Raw genomic sequence first — 23,436 nt, forward strand, 5'->3', positions numbered from 1 at the left:
GCAGACATTTTTCATGCTCAAACAGCAACATTATGTATGAAATAAAATCCACATTTCATATTAGTTTTATTTTACGTATGAAAGAAAGCATGTGAATTTCTTCCTTCTGCTGAACACAAAAGAAGATATTTTGAAGACTATGGCTAACCAAATAGTGGATGGGCCCCATGGGGGTCCATCAACTGTCTGGTTACCGACAGTCTTCTAAATATCTTCTTTTGTCTTAAGCAGAAGAAAGAAATTCACACAGGTTAGTAAATGATGGCAGAATGTACATTTTTTGGTGAACTATCCCTTTAAGACATGCAGACTAATCGCTGTCTCTGTTGTCCGTGCCAGAGTTCTTGCGTCGTCTTTTGGAAGGTGGCACTAGATGTGCAGGTAGCTCACAAGGGAGCCCAAAGCCCTCCAATTTCACCTCAATGAGATGGCCGGCCAAAGCAAACTCCTCATCGTCTAACATGCCATCAGCGTCCACATCTGCGAGCTTCCAGATGCGTCCCAGAACTGAGCTGGGCAGACGAGTGCTCATCATCCAGTTCTTCACTTTAGTCCCACTCAGCTTTCCCTCATGAGGTGAAAGGTTGTAAAAGATCTCATCATACTTTGGTTTATCTTTTGATACCACCCATTCTTCATCTAAGATATAATCAATTTCTCCATTGGATCCAGAGTGATGAAATGGGTTCCTCACAGTAAAAGGGCCCATGTGAGACCCTAGAAAAGGTCCTCCTTGCACCAAAAGTTGGTCAGCTGCCTCTTCTTCTTGGCGTAGAAGAGGCATCAGCTTGGCAATGTCAGTGTTTAGGAGCTCATCCAACCCAGCTAAGAGCTTAGGCTTGAGGCCTTTAAACTTGAAGTTGTGACTCAAGAGTTGCTCCTGTGTGTGATGATTTGAGAGTGAAATTGCTTAGAGATATATCAATCTCATGCTAATATAGGTAGCAGATAACATTTCATAATAGGCATGCTTGACTATAAAGTATTTGAATAGTTAAACACCTGCATCTTGGCGCAATCTGGAAAATCTCCAGGTGAAATCTGATGCCTCTGTTGGATTCTTGAGTAGATGATGGGAAGGTCATAGATTAGATCCCTTTTCTTTTTTTCTCTGCAGAAAACTAAAGGCATCTCTTCTTTTAGAGAGCTAATGATATAAGCATGGGCCTGTGGGTTAAGAAAGGAAATAAGAGAAGCCACATAAATATTTTAGTATAGGACTACATCAACTGACCACAACAAAACAAGCAGGTAGATGTATTGTAATCACAACTATATTAGTCCAAAAATTGCATTTTGTTTCCTCAAAAAGACAACTTTCACACATTCTTCAAGTCAATCGCTCCCACATTCTCAAGCAAAGAGATTGTGGAGAGGGACCGATTCCAGACCTTGGGGGACCTGCGGAAGCAGCGGACTGAGTCTGGAGTCGAAACATCTAGAGCCACCGTGCACAGGCGTGTGCAGGAAATGGGCTACAGGTGCCACATTCCCCAGGTCAAGACACTTTTGGGCTACAGAGAACCAGCACTGGACTGTTGCTCAGCGGTCCAAAGTACTTTTTTCGGATGAAAGCAAATTTTGCATGTCATTCGATCTTCTGAAGAGACACAATCATTCACACAAAAATTGAAATTCTGTCATTAATTACTCGCTCATGTCGTTCCAGACCCCTAAGACTTTTGTTCATCTTCGGAACACAAATGAAGATGAAGACATTCTTCTCTCAGGCCTTCTGAAGCCCACAGAAGCGATGTGTTTGTGTAAGAAAAATATCCATATTTAAAACTATTTTAAAACTAAATTAGCTTCCAACAGGCAGTCTAAAACGAGAATTTTAAAGAGAAATATCGGAGGAGCTTGAGTTTGTTGCCCAACCCTATTTGTTTGAACTGCGAGAGGCATCAAAGCTCACGTCTACATTGCGTCAAATATCACATCAGGGGTTACTCTTTTGCCATTAAGTCAACATGCGTAGGCCGTCTGCTGGACGCTAATTATTTTAGTGTATAAAGTAGTGCTGGACAATTGATTAATCATGTGTGTACTGTGTATAATTACTATGTATATATAAATACACACACATGCATGTATATATTTAAGAAAAATGTGTTGTATATAAAGATAACTATTATATATAAATATAAAATATACAGTATATACATGCAAATATTTCTTAAATATATACATGCATGCATTTATATATATACATAAAAATTATACACAGTACATACACATATACATTATTAAAAAATTATTTAAAAACAAACTTTTATTTTAGATGCGACTAATCGTGATGAATCGATTCCCCAGCACTAGAATAAAGTTTTAAAATATGGATATTTTTCGAACAAAAACCCATCGCTTCACTTCACAAGGCCTTTATTAACCCCCAAGAGCCATGTGGAGCACTTTTATAATGGATGGATGCACTTTTATTGGACTTCAAATCAGGACTGTCATTCACACCCATTATATAGCTTGAAGAGCCAGGATATTTTTAATATAACTCTGAATGTATTCGTCTGAAAGAAGAATGTTATATACACCTAGGATGGCTTGGGATAATGGGTTAATTTCATTTTTGGGTGAACCCTCTCATTAATTTAGGTTTTTATTCACATATAAACATTGGTCAGTGAACTTACACAGAGCCAAACCTGCCTGACGCACGAGAATGAACCTCATTGGTTCTTGTGAAAGCTCATGCGTGCTGCATAACACGAGAATGAACCTCATTGGTTCTTGCACATGCTTGCAAGCAAACATGCTCGAGCTTCCGTTTACAACAACTAGTGTGCATTGATGAATGTTTATACATGAATAAAAGGCTAAATTACATCTTTTCAACATATTGTTTGCATCTGTTCAACATATTGTTTTACATATTGTTTGCATTGATCAACACACATCAAACATCAGGTTTCACAAAAATATTCATTATGTTTCAAACACGAACTAATGTCTTGTGGGTTTGAAATGGCATTTAAATATGACAGAACTTGAACCAACTCTTTGGTGCCTATATTTATTTATTTAAAAGGGACTGCATATTGATGAACATATATGTAAATATGGCAGATTTAGCCCACTGGCTACTTTCCATCTGTAGTCCCTGGCAGATCAGGACAAGAAATGACATAAAACAATACACGCAGTCACAATAAATTACAACATTAGACTTAAACAACACAAAGGCTATGACTCAGTCCACTGAACTCAGTCAGAGGTGGCGGAGAAAGGCCATGTAGACTTTTATAAATTGAACAAGCTAATTTTAATTTTAAATTGTCAAAACGTTAGTTACACTTATGAAGTATCAGACAATGATGATATGAATAAGGTTTTTTATCTAATATTTTTAAGGCTCTTATATGACGATTCAATTGGTTTTAAGACAGCGTTTGTCATTGTCCAATTTGTTATGCAATATTCAATGTGTGAAAAAAACATTCATGCTGTTCATGCTGTGAAGAAATATTTTGGAAGCATTTTCTGGCAATAATGATCTAATTTGTTTAAAACTACGAATATTAAAATTTACAATTTTACAAATTGTTCCAACATGTTTTTTAAAAGACAAACTTGAGTCCAAAGTCACACCGAGATATTTAAATATGTCTACAATTTGAATCTCCTCCCCTTTTAAAATTATATTTGCACTTGGCTTTGCTGTTGGATGCTTTAAAAATGCCATATAAACTGTTTTTTTAGAATTTAACAGAAGACATGACTTTCTGAGCCACTCGTTAATGCACGTCATAGCTTCCGTCATTGTATGAAGCCTATATTTATAAGAGCAATACATTGATTTGTAATGGTGCAAGTACAGCAAGCTTATTATTTAGTGAATATAACTGACAAAGTTATAGTTATAGTAAATAGTTATAATAAAATGATATTTAATGGCGCCATGCATGTTTTTCCCCAGTGTTGCTGTATTTCCAAATGAAACAGGAAGTTTGGCTGTTACATGTTGAAAGATCTCTCCCATTACAACACAGCTAGTCAAAATAGGTTGTGTTGATGTAACAAATATTTCTGTTTTTGACTTTTAGATGCATGGGCCTGTGTATCTGCTCAATGATCATTTTGATAACTCTTCTCAATACTCTAACATAGATGACCTCAAAGTGAATAGACATGGATTAAAAGTTCAATTATTATTTTATGGAACTAAGTCAGTTGTGTAAAGCACAAAGGTCCTCACCCTCACAAGCCGAGCTCGTTTCACTAGATCATTGAGTTTCCTCAGTGCAGAATTTCGTGGCAGGTTTTGAATATCTGCAAAAAGGTCTTCCTCCTCTTGCTCAAACAGTTTCCGGTTGTCGGTCATACGCATTGGAGAGGACCAGAAGGAGCCGATGTAGACTCTCAGAACCTCTGGAGTGCAGAACACCTTCCCGAGTGACCACATGAGGGCGCCGTAGACTCGCATCAGCTCCTGGGAGTCCACCATGTCGGCCTTGTTAAGCACCACTCTGAGCTTGTCCTCATTTCCTCTCAATGCCATTATAGCGCGTGAAAACTCATCAGAGATCTCTAGCTTGTGTGCATCACACAAGAGGATGATGCGGTCAACATGCTCTGCAAACCAGTGGATAACTGCTGGAAAGTCATACCCTGAATAAATAAAGAGATGTTGAGGTCATGCACAGCTGCTGGATCAGATATATCTTAACCGAGGAGCAAATTTCAATCAGATGTGAGAGTCCCTGGCCCTCAAAGTTGAAACCTACTGTAATCAAACATATCTGAACATACTAATCAAGGTCATCAGATCTTAAAGGGTTAGTTCACCCAAAAATGAAATTGATGTCATTATTGACTCACCCTAATTTCGTTCCGCACCTGTAAGACCTCCGTTCATCATCGGAACACAGTTTAAGATATTTTAGATTTTAGTTCCAGAGCATATGCAGTCTATGCCCACTATACTGTCCATGTCCAGAAAGCTAATGAAAACATCATAGTCCATATGTGCACTGTAAAAAAAATGTGGTTGTTTTTTGTTGGTTTAACTTAAAAAAGTAAGTAACCTGGTTGCCCTAAAATTTTGAGTTTATTGAAATTAAAAATTTAAGTTGATACAATGAAGGAAATTTGTTTAATAAATAGAAACCTGAAAATAGCACTATTTGGTTTCACTGCATCATCAGAAATAAAACACACACAATTATCCAATATGCTTAAAAAATCTTTCAATAATATTTTAATAAAGGTTGTTGAATCTCAAAAAAATTTCATTGTATTAACTCAAGATTTCAATTTCAATGAACTCAACATTTTAAGGCAACCAGGTAACTTTTTTCAAAATAATTTTTTACAGTGTGACATCAGTTAGTTGATTAGAATCTCTTGAAGCATCGAAAATACATTTTGGTCCAAAAATATCAAAAACTACGACTTTATTCAGCATTGTCTTCTCTTCCGTGTTCCTCCAAAAAGATTCAAACGGTTCATGAATCAGTGAATCGATCAATGATTTAGGTCACCAATGTCATGTGATTTCTAGCCTGACAAGCCAGACCCACATCAAGATGTTTGGTCTGGAAACTCACCATAGACAGGACTCAATCTGAGGGGCGGATAAACGGTTGTCTCAAAGTTGAAGCTAAACTATGCAGGACAGTGGCCCTCCTCTCCAGTGGCCTGTTGCACAAAGCTGTTTTTGTTTTTTTTTCGGGCTCAAGAAGGTAGATTGGTTTTTAGCTGTGTTCATCATCATGGTAACATACACTACACAGCTAACCTGCTCTGGAGCAGGTTTTATTCTGGGTTAGATGGCTAACCCAAACTGGACCAATCAACTGCAAGTAAAGACGCAATAAAGCCTCACCCCCTGTTCCAAATTTGCAGTTTATAGTTAAAAAAAATCAAATTGCTTATCCTTTGGCGCTAATTATTTATTATATTTAAATGATAGCCAATGAATTAGAATTATTTTTAATCAATATATTCATATAATTGTTATATGAATTGACAAGTAGCCAAATATTCATATAAATATAAAACATGCATTCATAATTATTTTAAACAATGTGTATTTATTTGAGCTCTTGTGAAACTATAATTATTAGGTATATTTCTTTGATTCACATCATGCATTGATATAGTGGGATATTCTTTAAGCTGCCTTCTCAAACAGTCGCTGCAGCAACAGTGTTTATTCCTGCCTTGTAAACACATTTACTTTCATAATAATTTTCAAAACGATCTTCAGAAGAGAAGTCAATCAAACAGACACTGTGATTGGCTGTTTGCCGCACGTCACACTTTCAGGGCCCCGCGCTTCAGAGTTAACCGCTAACTCTGTTAACTCTGAAAGTTTATACCAAGCTTTGAGAAACGGTTGAACTTGATCTAAACCAGGTTGGATTTATCTGGATTTGTCAACTCTAAACCTACTATGAAACTCGGAGTTTGTTCAGCTAGCTTCATGCAACAGGCCTCAGGAAAGTGGATCTTGAGAGTCAGAGCCCCGCCCTAATCAGAGCCCTTAAAGTGAGGACTTTAGAGGGAGAAGGGTATTTGCATGTCTAATATACTCCATTTGCAACACACTTGGCAAAGGAAGCAATGAAAGACAATGTCATTTCCTCAGTATCTTCACCTGGAATGTAATCATGGCACCCTTTAGATGTTCTCACAACAGTAATTTCTTCTTTCTTTTAACCGTTGCAAATAAATACAGGCTATGTTTTATCTATGTGTGTGCGTGTAGTCCAGGTAAGCCCTACATTATGAGGACAAAATGTCCCCACAAAGATGAATCACGTTGAAATCCTTGTCCGTGTGGGGACATTTTTTGGTCACATCAGGAAAACAGGTAAACAAGTAGTCACTTTTACCTATATGTGTATCACCCTTATTCAAGTGACCATAAAGAATTACTTCCTTAAAATGATCATCGCATGTACCCTCCGCTAACAGTCTTGTAGAAGAGCCCTTAGTAAAGGGATTCTGTTGTTTAGTTCCTTTCTTCCCCTATAAATGGCATCCCCTTCCTGAAGTTCCCTTTAAGGGCAAAAAAACGCCTTATAATTTGTCCTATAGTGTCACATAAAGTGCACCAAAGAGCACTGCAATCTTCAGAGGGCGACATCAGCGAGAAGAAATTCAACTCCACCTCTAGTATATGGAGTATAAAGCAGGCCTTGGTTGAATATTATGATTTGCGAGCTAGTCATTTTATACCTTCATTGCTTACAGCATTGTTTATGAGACTTCATACCTCGACTCATTTTGCGTTTGGCCACAGACAGGATCCCTGGTGTGTCAATGATGCTGATACTCTCTAGGACTCGGTTGGGTAGATGCACACACTGGAATCTGAGAAACAACAGATGAACATTACTTCATTCCAGATTTTCTATGCTAATTCAGTATTTTTCAAATTGACAGGGCATGGGAAAAACATCTACAGATTAAGTTTACCATTTAAGCCAAATAATGAGTCATTAGCTAATGTTTTCCTGACTATGTCCACCCTGTCACAAGAGTAATCTCTGCTGGTGGAGTGATTTTGACTCACTCAGTCCAAGTGCAACAGAGTTTTCCCCCTGTGATTAAAATTTCTTCTCATTGCATCATTGCCTCTGTCTCACTTACCGATTGAGGAAGGTTGTTCCAAATGGGCTGAGTTTGCGGAAAGGCTTGATGGGATCTACAGTTAAAGCATTGCCATGAATAATTCCCTCAATCTCTCCATGCATTATAGCTATGAAACTGTCGGTTGTTGGTTCCGGGCCTACTCGGCTTCCTGGATACTCTTGTTCAAGAAGATATCTGCCACACATTAGAACACATTGTTTAAACTAGATCATAATAATAATAATATATAATCCATTAAACAGGCAATCGGAAAGTCACACATATGTATGTATGCATGCATGTATATTTTATATATATACATATATAAATATATATATATTTTTTTATGTTATTGTGTTTTGAATGTATAAGTGTTAAATGTGAAGCACCATGAGAGCCTAAACTAATTGCCCCAAGGGGATAAATAAAGTTCTAAACTAAACAAACAAACAAAAAACTTTAAAAAACTAAACTAAAAATGTGCAAAACAGGCATGAAAAAACTGGATACGCCCGAAAACTAAAGAAGGCTGCTTTCGTAAGTATGCATTCCAAGGTAGGAAGGCATCAAGGCTCGTCCGAATCCAATGTTAGCTTCATAGCCTGTCTAGTGAGATACCTTCATCTGAATGATTTTTTAAGGCAGCATGGACGTATCCTTCGCTCCCTTCGATATCCTATAATACTGTGCTTTCCATTGTGTGACAGTTGAGCTAAAAAAAAACTGTTTGGTGGTCAGTTTGCGTGTAAAATATGATTTTGACCAATGTTTTCCACTTTTAAATGTCATTTCTAGTGATAAATTACTATTGTAGAAAATAAGTATTTGCTTAGTTCTCACCAAAGCTCGCTCTATTTTGCTGTAGATCATTAAACCGTTACCCTGCATTAGAAGTCTGTCCAAAATCTGTTTTGTGAGGTGCGCAAACGCTTCCTGCAAAGTCAGTCCTGCAACAAGTCAGCTGCCTAAATTTTCGGATGCAGCCAGAGTTTCTCATCCAATACTTTTTTCATTTATCATAACTGGGCCTGTTTTGAGAATGTGGGTCACATGACTGTTTTCTGGGACCGTTTACTGCGCCTCTCCTAAAAGCAACACTGCTGCCAATGGTGCAGGACATTCTGACTTTGTGGAAAGATTATATATTAATCTTAGTTTTCTTCAGTAAAATAAATAAATAAAACTGAATTTTAATTATTATTTTTGCACATTATGAAATTATTGTATCCCCTGATTTATGTAATCCAGATGATATAAAACAAGATCTAAAACCTTTTTTTTCCTAATCATTTTCCACTCTTGCCTGTTTAATAGATAATATAATATAATGGTGGTAATAGAATGTATTTCTTCAAAACATTACATGTTACTTCCAAGATGTGAAATGTCTTAAACATGTTTTTATGCTTTTATTTTTATGTAGCCAATTGATTAATTCACATGTAACTAGTTATTGTTTTTTTGTTGTTGTTCTTTATGTATTGCACTTATTACTATTGTTATATATTGTTCTGAAGAAGAATGCAATTGTGATTCACCTGATAAAAGTGGTCTTGCCTGTAGAGCACTGACCCACCACTAGTATCATGGGCTTGTTGTCGAAGTCTGCATCTTCAAGGCTTGATGAGTGGAAATCGGAGAAACCATAACACTTCTCCAGAGGGAGCAATTTTTGCCGGTAGAGGATCTTTAAAGCCTCAGTAACTGTGTGAACTTCCTTCAGACATTTACCACCACTGCTCTTTGTTTCTTTACCAGCCATTGGGCCGCAGCAGTCTGAGAGCTTCAGTAGAGTTTTCCTATATGTATACACATAATACAAATGAATGAATATATGATGGTTTTAATGAGAGTGTGTGTGTGTGGGGGGGGGGAGTTGTTATTTTCTGTGTTTGTCTAAGAAAATATCAATATTTAAAACTTTATAAACTGTAATGCCTAACTTGCGCTGACTGTTGTACACGCATTCACGAGAGACTGCTGTTCCAGCGTATGATTTAGGATGCTCCAGTGAGAATATATGGTGGTTCTTGCAAGAAACCAAGCTTTGTTTTGCTTTATCCTCTGCACTTCCACCTCCATCACTGGAATTTATGCTACGCCTGCACCTTACGTCATACGATGGAACATCAGTCTATCGTGAACACGCGTCCGACAGAGAGCAGAAGTTAGACATTACGGTTTTACATATGGATATTTTTCTTACACAAACACATCGATTCACTTTAGAGGGCCTTTATTAACACCCCGGAGTCATGTGAAGCACTTCTATTATGGATGGATCATGGATGCACTTTTATGGACTTCAAAGCCATTCACTGCCATTACAATGCTTAGAAGGGCCAGGACATTTTTTAAATATAATTCTGATTGTATTCTTCTGAAAGAATAATGCCATTTACACCTAGGGTGACTTGATGGGGAGTATATCATGGGCCAATTTTCATTTTTGGTAGAACTATCTCTTTAATTTTTTTGGTAAATGCTGACTGCTCATCAAGGACATTGATGCTGTTTCTTTCCATTTCAGGAGGATGAAAACCAGATTATAAACGCTGTGGCTGACCAACACAAGACACAGCTGGATTTAAATTAGTCAAAGTCCTAAAACCAAAGCACAATTTACTCTAAAAATGTTTTGCAAAAATGCAACAGCTTGATGTTCTTCTATGGTTTTTCTAAGTGTAAGGGTACATACACAAAGATAGTAACATGTCCTTTTAATGGTACTGGATATTGCATTCTAAAAGTATTTTGCACATCTTTTTCTGACATTGAATAATAGTATAAGAATGACTTCAAAAGTTTCAAAAACTACTCCTTCTGCTGGCCCGAATTCATCTACACATACTTCAATCAATGCAGTGTTTTTACTAGTACTTTTTAATTGACTATAGCATATGGAACACTGCCAGGAGCATTTAACATCTTATACTGCAAATATCCATATATCACATTTAATAATTAGTGTAGATGGACTCACTTTGACGTTGCTGTAGAGCTAACAGATGTGCTCTTAACCCAGACACATCTGTAGAACAGAGGGGAGTAGTCCACTCTTTCTCAGGACTCTCTCAGATTGGCCTGATGGGAAAAAAGTGGAGGTCCAAGTGGGTGGAGTAAAACATATGAAGCATACAGAAATGATAGTGTCATGGCATCTGTTCGGCCTCAGAGCACATAAACATGGGCTGTGGGAATTCTTTCCTTCATAACCGAGACATGAAGATGCACAAATACATTGTTTTAATGTTGGATTTTGCAATGCATAAAACCACAAAGGTACAAAAATACTGTTATGTAAGCTTTTATGAACAGCAATATTTACAGTGCTTAAACTCTAATTGGTAGTGGATATTATTTTAAGTTTACAAATAAAATCTAATATAATTTTAAAAGTAGAATTTGTTTTTTCAATTATAGTTGCAATCAGTGTTGTGGAAAATTACTCATAAAGTAATGCGGCACTTCTTTAAAAAAATAACTAATTGCGTTAATTTTTATGGAAAGTGTTACATTTTCATTACCGTTTCTCACCTGGGCTGGGCTTGCTTGTTTGCACTTTATAACAAAAAGAATTGGCAAATGTAATGTCCAATTAACACCAAAAGTCAAATGAGATATATAAAAGTGCTGTCAAATCAATTCAAATGAATGTTAAATCACAGATTTAATTGCATTCAAAATAAAGTTTTTGATAATTATTTTTTATAAATATATTCATTATTTCGTATTATCTTAATTTGTTTAAAAAACAAAATCACATTTTAAAATCACAAATCGCACTTCTAACCAGAGAAATCTCAATTATATTTTTCCCCAAACCGTGCAGCCCTAAATTATCATTTCACTTTTCACACCAAAAGATGATCCAGCACACACAACGCCTCTGCAATCACAACATGAAGAAAGGAGATGTGTTAGTCAACAAATGGGAAAACAAAGTAGCTTCCATCGCCTATTTGAATAAGTAACTCCAATATTTTAATGCAAATTTCAAAGGGTTACTTTGCTAGATACTATAAACAAGTAATCTGATTACATTAACTTATATTACTACCCACAAAACTGGTTAATTAACATATTGACACTAGTTAGTTGATATATATTAGTTTACTTTAGCCCAATTAAACTATTCATATTAAAAATAGAGGGGGAAAAAGAAAGAAAAAAAAAAGGATTAAGAACGCTACGCCATATCTTACCTGGACCAGTTGAGATTTTTTTTATGCAGCAAATACAGTTTACTACTTCCTTCAAAATGCACAAAACAAAAGTTGAGGCATTGAGCTTTCGAGCATAATATTTGTAGGTTTTAGCGGGTGGTGATGTACAGAGGTCCTGTAGTCTGCAGAGATCCAGAGCTGGATGAAGACATCTGTCCTCCTCTCCAGTCACACACAGCAAGGCTGTCAACATCAAACTTTTTCCACGCCTGTTCAGTGCGTCACTGCGTCCCTCTGGTTCTTCCTTCCTATGTTACACATGACAATTATTGTAAGGGAGAGGTCTGAGTATTATTATTTTAACTAGATAATCATCATTATGAGTTTACTGAATGGAGATAATTTCATGCAGGCAGTCTTATTGTTTACTATTTTACAATTAAACAACTGTGTGGACAACTTATGATCAATATAATTTTCCCACGTTTATCTGTTACAAATTATAGTTGATATGAAATCTATAATTTAACCCTTAACTTTGTGAATCAACGCTACAATCAAAATGATATTGTTAACCTCCGTTAAAATACTTGAATAAGGGGCGTAGCTAAGGGGGGAAAGTTAGGACGATTCTAAGGACCCATGCACTTTTGGAGCCCCCTGAGATCGGTTTTATTAGTACTAACAGTACTAGTAGTAATAAAATATAGATTGTAAATTTATAATCTACCAGAGTAACAAATAATTTCATGTCTTACTTCTGCATTTCTGGCACAAAAAAAAATCTCTCCCCCATTCACTGCATGGTTCCGTCCTGTTCCCTATAACAATCACGGAGTGAGATCAGATGGTAAACTGTCAAATTAGAGATGTCTTACCGAACTATAAAGCCGGTCATCAAAACTAAGGCTACAGCGACAGTCTATTCAATAGGTTACGTTTTTCACCACTGAAAATAAAAATCTAATTTTGGCTCTTGTAACGTCAAATAATCTAAAAAAATAAATATAAAAAAACAACATTCCGCAGGCTTTATGTTCAGAGCTGTTGAGCGCGAATTCCAGCGCAAGGCTTCAGTTTAACAGTCACAAAGTGCAAGATGAGGTGTAAGTTAGCTAACTAAACAGTTGTGTTACGATAGAAGTTAAATGAGCCACAGAACATCAGTTTGCAAAGACTGTATCAACCAAAGCTCAGCTTTGAGAAGGGGAATATGCAGGTCAGGAAGGAAGGAGAAGAGGATGGAGATGAGAAGCAGCTCTATTGTGCTATTAAACACAGATATACACTACCGGTCAAAAGTTTGAGAACAGTTCGATTTTTAAAATATCTTCTGCTCACCAAGGCTACATTTATTTGATCCAAAATACAGCAAAAACTGTAAAAACAAATTGTTTTTTTTCTATTATATATTTTTTCTAATATATTTAACAAATATTGTATTCCTGTGATCAAAGCTGAATTTATCATCATTACGCCAGTCTCAAGAGACGCATAATCCTTCAGAAATCATTCTAATAAGAGGACGATGATCAACAAACATCCATGATTATTATCAGTGTTGAAATCAGTGTTGAGGATAATTTAATGAATTGAAAGTTCAAAAAACAGCATTTATCTGAAATATATAAAGCTTTTGCAATATTATAAATGTCTATACTGTCCCTTGATCAATTTAATGGGTCCTTGCTGATGTATTAATTTAAGTTCTTTCTCAAAAAGAATTAAAAAAAACCTTTCTATTCCTCAAATGATCCTAAAAAAAATTACACAACTGCGTTCAACAATCCTCATATGAGAATGTTTAATGAAGGATCATGTGACACTGAAGAATGGAGTAATAATGATAAATTCAGCTTTGATCACAGAAATAAATTACACTTTACTATATATTCACAAAGAGAATTTAATTTACATTTGAATAAGATTGTACAATATTACAGCTTTTTTTGTATTTTAATAGCAGAAGAGACTTCTTTAAAACTATTTTTAAAAATCATACCGTTCTCAGACTTTTGTTTGAGTAGTGTATATATAATTAAATGGCTGACAACGATTTTGGATCGTTATAGGTTGGCCTGTATGTTTGTATGATAGGGGGCCCAACATCGACATAATATATGATGTCTATGGGGCCCAACCTCATATTCTTTCAAGGGCCCAAAATTGCTAACCCTGACTCAAATAATACTCAAATAAAATACTTGCATAGTATAAAATACTAAAATACTTGCACAGCCACAAGACAAACAATATGCATAATCATGATAGGATATGCAGTTAGTTAGGAAAAAACTGCTTTTTATCAGAATGTATGCGCCCTTTCTTTTTCTGACAACAAAGGGATAGGCGATGGTCACGTGATTACAGTAAACAAGGCTTCGTTACGTCAAACCTGCTTTTTAATGGTTCACCGCTGGGGATTATGACAATAGACATGATGTCTATGGTTATGACGACGATCTGTAAACTATTCACCTTCTTTTAGGTGAACAGACCGTAAAAAAATACGGTCTTTGGTAAAACGCTTTGAACCCATGAATCATGCGGATTGGCTGAGACTGCCCCCCAGCGGCGAACCGTTGAACAAGCGTAACTGATCTCAGGTCAGCTATATACATTTTAATTAGACAGTAGTAAAATTAAAAGGAATAATATAAGTTAATAGTCTTATATAGGCCTGTTTAGCTGAGCCACCGATGTAACAAACAAAAGCAAAGCCCTGAAAATTACTATTGGGATGATTGTATTATGATTGTACGGTGATTTTATGCATTTTGTGCTTGAGTGTTGTTGCATTTACAGGTGTCTGACCAGCAGGGGTCCCCAGCGTGAACGCTTCGAAACAGTGAATCATTTGTCCGCATTTAGTTCAATCGGTTCGACTCTTTGAAAAGCTTCGTTTCTCCCATCAGTGATGAAAGGAGATTTTTTAAAGTCTTGCTCGCGTTCGTCTAATCACTTCCAGTGAAAACTGTTGTATGTAAAAGTGTCACACAAAAACAGCGAATATACTGTATCGTACTCCTTCGGTATGGTGCTAAATGTTGAAAACTATTTAAATTTCGTTGAAAACTCAGGATATGGGCAGTCGTGAGGGGCATATATCTTTGGTAAAAGTAAATATTTCTCAGGGTGGGTTTTATTTTTGAGACACTGGGAAATCATTATTTTGTCACTAGATGGCGACAAGTGAGTGTATTTTTGACATAATTTATGACACCATTGCCTTTTGGACATTAAATGTCAAAAAACACTCACTAATACCAAGGATGCATTTATTTGAGCAAAAATACAGGAAATCAGTAATATTGTCAAATATAGTCACAATTTAAAACAACTTTTTTCTTTTTTAAAATACTTAAAAAAGTAATTTATTCCTGTGATGGCAAAACAAATATGCCACTAGATGGCGACAAGTGACTGTCTTTTGAGTGTTGTTTACAGGTTTTTTTTAATTTTTTTAATTATGGCTCCTTTTCTACAAATTCTACACACAGAACATTACACATCTATTGCAAAAGACAAACACTTCATTCAAAACTATTTTAACTCTTCTACAAATTGTGTTTTTGCATACTAACCATAGATACTAACTCCACACACAAACCGTTAAAAGCCATGAAAACGGCAAACTACACATAGATATGTCAAATCAAATGTAAAAAACTACTATCTTGTGTCTTTTACTTGCTCAGTGTGCAGTGGAGCACACAGGAGTTTGTTGCAGCACTCTCACGTACAGTTGTGTGCACAAATACATTGTATACATCGTATGTATGCACAATTTATTATCTTCAGTTATTGAACTAAACCGAATCATCACAGAACTCACTTGAGCTCTATAATGGCACAAGTGGCTTGTTAAAACAGCTTTACAGCAAATTTGGATAAGATTTTGAAATATGAAACAAATTTGAAAATATTTGAAACAATTAGTCTATATATTGCTTCGGGACCCTTAATTTGTCAAATAAGTTTAGACAGGGGCTGGTGGGACCTAATGCTCATTGTTGGTCATATTCTAGTACATAACTTGTACCTTCTAGCCTTTGATTTAACTATTATCATTTGCATCATGCTGATGGCTTTATTTACAACTCTCATGGCCACATTAAGCTTTGCAGAAAGATAAGCTTTGTTTGTAGAAAGATGTATAGATGAGCTCCTTTGAAGGGATCTTCAAAGTAATAGAAAGACACACAAAATACCTAAACCGGAAGCGATGCAACCGGTTTTACAGGAAGTATGTTGCACATAACCCTCATTGATCTTGGTGTCAGACCAAACCTCCGTTCTGAGTTGTGTGTGTTTCTTAGGCTTAAGCATTCCCCAGTGTTTCCACGACCTTTGGTTGTTCTGAAAGGAGTTCCCTGTTCTTCGAGCCTTTTATGCAAGAAAGACAGATACAAAATGTGATCTGGCTGATAAAATCTGAGCTATAGAAGACCATGCAAAAGAAGCCTGTCTATAGTAGCTGAGATAGAGCCCCTCTACGTCCCCCGTGACGTCCTTTGTCACATTTCACGCACCCTTCCCCCTCAAATAGCGCAGATCTTCCCCCCTGGCCAAAGTACGGTCATCTTCCTCTCAGAAGAGCACCGTAGCCAAGGGGGAGGTTTTTTCACTGTCTGAGGGGGAAGGGTGTGTGACGCATTACAAAGAGATCCTCTACGTCCTCTCTACGTCTCACTGAGGCGTCCAATTACAGCTGGTAGAGACGGGCTACTTTTGCATATGGAGGACAGCTCAGATTATACTACTGTAAACCTACAAAAACTCCTGGTTTGAAAATATCCAGTTTTTTTAAAGGTTTAAAGGTTTATAGCACCATGATTCACAGTCACATTTGATATGAGAATGCAGAATAAGTGTTTTTTCCACTTACCACCAACGATACACATTCCTGGGAGTCCGGGGTATAAATAGCTCTGGTGGAAGCTCTCAGTTCGTGCTCGCTTCGGCAGCACATATACTAAAATTGGAACGATACAGAGAAGATTAGCATGGCCCCTGCGCAAGGATGACACGCAAATTCGTGAAGCGTTCCTCATTTTTATTAATTATGAATTATTAAGAATTTACTGTACTTTTTCATATTTCATACTGTACCGAGGAAAAAACTGTTTACTGGTGCAGTACGCAGCCTAACCGCTAGAGCGCGGCATTGCACTGCCGTCTGGCGCTAGAGCGGCTCACTGGAATCATCTTTTACTCGACTTCAAATGAACAAAACGTTTTGTTTACAAGCAAAAACATTTTATAAGTATTGCCAATGATTACATTTACCATCATAACGTTTCCTCGGCCGATTTAATCTACTATATTAATCTGACAGGTTAGCAACAGTAATGATAACGCTAAATCTTCGTTCCCTTCACCTCAAAGTAGCAGATATCGACACGAATTCAATCAAATATGATTATATAGAATACATGCTAATGTATAAAGTCATTGAAATTCACTTACCGTGCATGTGTGTCATGCGTGTTGTTTTCGCATAGCTTGGCTCACATTTGCGTCGTTTTTCTTGCCTTGTGTTTTTCTTTTGTACCTGAAAAAGAGAAAACGCGAATTATAAACACTATATGTGTATTTCCAGCCGCCACAAACAAAACTCAACCAAACATTTATATAAATATTTTTTTTTTGCATTTAGGCGAGTTGCAGTAGGTAGTTGCAAACATTTTCGCTGCGTTCAAGACCAAGACTAAAACGTTTCTCCTTTCCAGCATCATCTGACAGATCAAAGTTTAAAGAAAAGAAAAATGTTCAAAACAAAGAAATGCTAGATTTGAAAAGTTGTCTAACTTCTTGTGTACTGCTAAACTAAACTGAAGAAGTTACCGCTGTAAATGGCTGGATATCATATGTGGCAAATTCCCTGCGTCTCAATCAGCTCCCAAGTTCACTAGTCAGGGCACTGATAGGAAATAAGTCAATGCTGACTCCCTGATCAGTGCCCTGACAACTGAACTAGGGAGCTGATTGAGACACCCGGTGTGTTTGGACCAATACAGCAAAGTAACTGAAATTATCATTTGTATAGTCACCATTTGGCAAAACCATTTTTTTTTTGTTCGAGCTGCTATGGAGTGGAACCTCACCCACATACATTAGAAATGGAACCAAATATAGTACATTAAAGATTCAGTTAAAGAAATGGTTAATTGATAATCAGAGCTGTCAACATTAGCCCAATGCTAGACCCATTTTCGCTGCCTCCTGCTTGCTTTTTGCTTTGTGTCATGTATTTATCTGATGTCTGGCTGTTGTTGGTCTGATGTGTTTTTATTGTACATCTTAATTAGTACTTTTTTATATTGTGTTTTTTAGGATGACATTTGTCTAGGGACTGCAGGTGAAAAATAGCCCTTTGGCTAACTCTGGCATATTAACAGAAATGTTTATTAATATGCACTGTCCCTGTAAATAAATAAATAAATAAATAACAAAAAAAAGGCAAGAAAGACAACAGAGAAGGAAAGAGATGCCGCCATGTATATCAAACACAGAAACACTAATAAAAACATTCATATAAAGCCTCATAAAAAAGAATGCAATAACCAAGCTTTTAAAAGTATATAACTGGCTGAGTATATCCCTTTAACGTCTTACATTAAAAACAAAAAACAAAACAGCAACTAAAATCATGTTTGAGTGTGTTTTATTTGTTGAACAATACACCTTAAAAGTCCCTTCAATAAATATTAACCACAGACATTAATTTACTGCTAAACTGAAAATGCCCAATGAAACTCATGTCTTAAAAATGCCATTAATCTTCCAGGTTTTGGTCTACAAACAGGGGCCTGTTCTTCGTACCTCGCGTAATACGTCCGAGATGATTTGACAGACCCCAAATCTTTTAATCGTGATAACTGATCTCTGGCTAATTTGGTTCTTCAAACGAATTTGCGGATTGGATTAAAATATCTGGGTTAAGTTATATGAGATCACTACTCGTGCCTGTGTTCCCTGAAGAGGGCAGATGCATCGATACTCGGTACCAGCTGAAGTGCAGCAAGGACTTTGCAGCTTTGATTACGGACTCCAGCACGGTTAGCGCTCACACTGCATGTGAACCGCGCCCGATTCCAACTGATCCGTGCTCTGGCCCACCTCTTCCAAGCGGGCCAGGGCCGGCTAATTGAGCCGAGCCGGGGCACGGTTCGGAGCACTCACACTAGTCAAACGAACCACGCTTTGGTAGTCAAACGCACTCGGGCACGGTTCAAACTGGCTAGTGCGAGTACACCCTTAGCGACGTACGAAGAATGGGCCCCTGGTCTATAAATATATAGCAGAAAAAACATCTGTATCTTAAGCAGCAGATCTGGCAACAGCTGTTGCTGTTGAGCCCACTGGAGGAGGTTGGCTTTGAACACACTGTACTGCCTTGTCGGATACACTGCCGGATGCAGATTGTGTGGCCATGTCGGATTGTTTTGGGAGGTTTTGACAGCACAGGTGGGAGGAGTTCAGAGGGCACCAACGGAGGCCAGATTACCGCCGAAAAGTTAGATAAGTCCATACCATTCTCATCGCCGTGCGTGCCATCACTCTGTCTGACGCACCCACCACTAGCCTAGCTTAGCACAAAGACTGGCGGTAAACGGCTCCATCTAGCCTACTGCTCAATAATTAATTCATTACATTTATATAGCGCTTTTTCTAGGCACCCAAAGCGCTTTACATAGAAGGGGGAATCTCCTCAACCACCACCAATGTGCAGCATCCACCTGGATGATGCGACGGCAGCCATATTGCGCCAGAACGCTCACCACACACCAGCTGATTGGTGGAGAGGAGACCGAGTGATGAAGCCAATCAGGATATAGGGATGATTAGGAGGCCATGATGGACAGAGGCCAGTGGGCAAATTTGGCCAGGATGCCAGGGTTACACCCCTATTCTTTATCGAAGGACATCCTGGGATTTTTAATGACCACAGAGTCAGGACCTCGGTTTAACGTCTGATCCGAAGGACGGTGCTCTTTGTCAGTGTAGTGTCCCCATCACTATACTGGGGTGTTAGGACCCACACAGACCACAGGGTGAGCGCCCCCTGCTGGTCTCACCAACACCTCTACCAGCAGCAACCTGGTTTTCCCAGTTGGTCTCCCATCCAGGTACTGACCAGGCTCAGCCCTGCTTAGCTTCAGTGGGAATACAGTCTTTGGCTACAGGGTGATATGGCTGCTGGTTAATTTAGTCAATAAGTGACTAAATAAAGGCAACATTTTCCTATTTACATGTTGTGATGTGTATAGTTACGTCATGTACTAAGAGCGACGGAAAAGGAAAAGTTATGATTATAGTACGCACGGAAATGAGAATAGTATGCATGGACTTACAGTATCTAACTCTAGGGGATAAGGTGAATAAGCTAAAGTCCCAAAAGAGTCAGCCTGTTCCTTTTAGTTGCATTTTGGTTGGTCGAATCACAACTGGACATGGGAGACCCATACCCTTTTACACCTGGTGTTATAATCTGTCTCTTTTTTCCACTTTCAACTACTGTCTTTTTTAAACCGGGCCTATTGGACAAAATATGCAGGTGCAATTCACAAATGAATGCACCTGGAGAAATATATATAGAAGAGCAGCAGCTTTCCTTTCTGCTGTTAGAAATCAGGAATGGTGAGAGAACATTGAGCTACGTTTTTCATCTTCAAAAAGTTTAAATCCCGTCTGTCTAGCGCACTTCCCATAATGTTTACACATTAGTAGGCGGAGAGTAGGCGTCTTTTGTGGCTTTTCACATTCGACCACAAGAGCGTTTGCACTACGAAAACAATCCAGTCAAATACGTTTTTAACTACCTCTGGAAGTGGTCGAAAGTGGACAAGCTCAAAAGGTTTTGGCCCTGTTTACACCTGTATTTACCATTGTCCACTTGTGATCCAATCGACCAAAACAGATCTTAAAGGAGTACTTCAGCGCTGGGAAGATGAATCTGTATTTAAACTGGGTCATTAATGTAGTAGAAATGTGAAATAATTTTTTAATTTAGTGCTTTCTAGACTGAGAAAAGACAGAAAACGTATTTTTGTCTCATGGGGATGAAAGTCAACAATTCCCAGAATGCGTCGCTGCCCTACAAGGCCACTCCCAAAGCCACCGCTACTAGATTATTGAATCATTTTCACTTTCCCATCGCGACCGCGTTCATTTTCATAAAATCAGTTCAGTTAGAGAACAATTAAAAACTGAACGTGTCTGTTCAATATGTGATTTAGCCGCTGAGGGAGTCTCACAGCCCAAAACGCTGCAGGAGTCAGATATATTGAGTCATGGATGAGCGCATGATGAGAGCTGAGGTAAACGCGTCCGCGGCATAGATTCACAGCGCATGTTCAGTCTGGCGTGTTTTCAGTTCACGCCGTTGAAAGCTTAACTTTCATAGGAATTAATTTGAGAAGTTGAAAGACTTACTTTGCTCTGCTGGCCGCACCATTTAAACATGAATGCCTGAGGCTGCAGCTGCAAGCTGAGTGCTGTGTGTGATCTCCCATCCCCCACGCGCGAGTTGAAAACATGCGGAAATGGCTCCCTCCGCTGGCTGTAGTCTTTACTCTTTAGCCTCTGGCCAAAAATTCCGCCGATGGCGCAAATTGACGATATTTGTTTCAAGGGAGGAATTTTTCCAGAAATAAAATGCATAAATCTCTTGTCTCAGGGGGACATGAGGGAGGGGGAAGCACAATTATTCGAATATAATCCAGGGTTTCTCCTGATACAAAGCCATATACTAATCGCTGAAGTAACCCTTTAACACCAGATGTAAACAGGGCCTAAGACCTTCCTGATGGTCTCGTACATCCCACACGCTGTCAATTGAATGCCAAGCTGATGACAGGTGAAGATAAGTGAGATTCATGCCTGGACATGCTGGCATCTTCTCAGCATTTCTCTTCCTTGTACACTTATGCAGAGCATCCATCTTGGTACCCGGTCAGACTGTCTGCTTCCTCACCCACTTGATGAAGCTGAAATGGAGGAACACACACAATTAACTTGAACCCCAACACTACACAAAGGGATAGTTCACCCATTGAATGTTTATTGTGTTACCTCCAGTGCATCCAACATGTAGGTTTGTTTGTTTAACCGTTTGAATCTTTCTGGAGCAGCACGGAAGAGAAGACAATGCTGAATAAATTCATAGTTTTTGATATTTTTGGACCAAAATGTATTTTCGATGCTTCAAGAGATTCTAATTAACCAACTGATGTCACATATGGACTACTATGATGATGTTTTTATTCCCTTTCTGGACATGGACAGTAAAGTGGGCATTGACTGATTATGCTCTGGGACTAAAATATAAAATATCTTAAACTGTGTTCTGAAGATGGTCTAACGGGTGTGGAACGACATTAGGGAGAGTCATTAATAACATCAATTTCATTTTTGGGTGAACTAACCCTTTAAGATGTTTTACAGGTAGAATTGCTATTAAATTGATTACCTTTATAACTTTTTAAATAGGAACATTAAAATGCTAATGAAGTAGGGAAACATGAGAAATACAAATAAAAAATCTGCAAAGTTACAACGCTCAACAAAGTTTATGAATTTCAAAGCAAAGGGAGATATTTTCTCTTACAGAAACCGCTTTGTAAGGACTACAACAAGATAATTCACAGGTTAGTGACATCACTAACCCTAAAATTTACATAAACCCTGTCCCCGGGAACAAACAACAAAGGGAGAAGAGGAAGGGTAATTGTTGTAGTAGAGCACATTTGGGAGTCTGCACAAACGGTCACATCCTGTCTTTTCACATTCATTGCAATACAGCACATAACACAAGTGCAATAGCATGTCATAAAGCAAGATGGCAACATAAGATATAACCGTAATTAAGTTAAACTAAACCAAACCTGTTATATCTCATGCATTTCTTCATTTATTCTTTGGGGTAAGACATCATCTGTTCTGAGGACACAAAACCAGCATATCCACTAGTAGTTGTTGTATTTATTTGAAATGGCAATTAATAGAATTTACTGAACTTTCAAATTAATTTTACATCTGGCTCTCAAAGAAGCTACTCACCAGACAGAAAGCGTCCACTGATTGACCTCGAACAGCTGAATCTTTCCCCACCTGCAGGACGTGATTGATTAGTAAGCAATTGCTGTTAATGTCAGTCTGTCAATCAATTAATGGCAATGACTGTCAAACAGCATATCCCTGCTACATATTACAAAATAAAAAATAAAAAGGAATTTTCAGACTACACTTGTGTGTCATCATATGTCGTTAGCATACGGTGGCCGAGAGCTCAAAGCGCTGCAAACTGAATAAAACGCATGCAAATACAAAAAAAAAACATCAGAAAATGTAAAAAAACATCTTCATCAGTTTGATAACACATGTGCTGCAAATACTCACTACACAACTAAATGCAGAAACGCGGTGCAAAAGTTCACTTACACAACCAAATACAGAAACTGGCTGCACTTTTTACGCTGAGTTTAGGGCAATCGGTTCGGGGCTCTGATTCAACTGTGCGATAGCCCCTCACGAGGGGCGACCACATTTTTAACATGCAAGAAATTCATCCGACCATCCGATTGCCGGTCGGGAGAGGTTTATCTTCTCTCGTTTGTCCTATACACAGTGCATGACAACGCTAAAAATCGTCCCGACCCAAACAAGAGTTGCA

At 37.9% G+C, this 23,436-nt stretch overlaps 1 protein-coding gene, 1 non-coding gene and 1 pseudogene across 5 annotated transcripts; 1 reads left to right on the forward strand and 2 right to left on the reverse strand.

The window, feature by feature from the left end:
* Positions 1 to 225: 225 nt before the first annotated feature.
* Positions 226 to 23,418, reverse strand: ehd2a (EH-domain containing 2a). 4 transcript variants are annotated; one of them, XM_067437739.1, is made up of 15 exons: positions 23,205 to 23,418; positions 22,824 to 22,874; positions 22,649 to 22,703; positions 21,645 to 21,751; positions 17,229 to 17,313; positions 16,648 to 16,734; positions 11,928 to 12,067; positions 11,799 to 11,847; positions 10,577 to 10,677; positions 9,132 to 9,392; positions 7,612 to 7,788; positions 7,235 to 7,332; positions 4,211 to 4,623; positions 1,003 to 1,167; positions 226 to 880 (listed from the first exon to the last, which is right to left on the reverse strand). In XM_067437739.1, exons 10-15 carry the CDS (start codon positions 9,353 to 9,355, stop codon positions 311 to 313), a joined length of 1,647 nt encoding a protein of 548 aa, XP_067293840.1. In that variant the 5' UTR covers positions 9,356 to 9,392; positions 10,577 to 10,677; positions 11,799 to 11,847; positions 11,928 to 12,067; positions 16,648 to 16,734; positions 17,229 to 17,313; positions 21,645 to 21,751; positions 22,649 to 22,703; positions 22,824 to 22,874; positions 23,205 to 23,418; the 3' UTR covers positions 226 to 310. The 4 variants fall into 4 exon arrangements, with proteins under 4 accessions (XP_067293840.1, XP_067293838.1, XP_067293839.1 ...); XM_067437737.1 differs by having other exon boundaries at positions 11,799 to 12,067; XM_067437738.1 differs by lacking the exon at positions 23,205 to 23,418 and having other exon boundaries at positions 11,799 to 12,067; positions 22,824 to 22,942.
* LOC137072183 (U6 spliceosomal RNA) lies at positions 16,711 to 16,817 on the forward strand. The gene has a single exon (XR_010904633.1). It is a non-coding gene; the product is annotated as a U6 spliceosomal RNA (small nuclear RNA).
* LOC137072208 (5S ribosomal RNA) lies at positions 19,850 to 19,966 on the reverse strand (annotated as a pseudogene).
* Positions 23,419 to 23,436: the final 18 nt, after the last annotated feature.

The sequence above is a fragment of the Pseudorasbora parva genome, chromosome 3 (assembly GCF_024679245.1).
Source record: "Pseudorasbora parva isolate DD20220531a chromosome 3, ASM2467924v1, whole genome shotgun sequence".
Taxonomy (NCBI): Eukaryota; Metazoa; Chordata; class Actinopteri; order Cypriniformes; family Gobionidae; genus Pseudorasbora; species Pseudorasbora parva.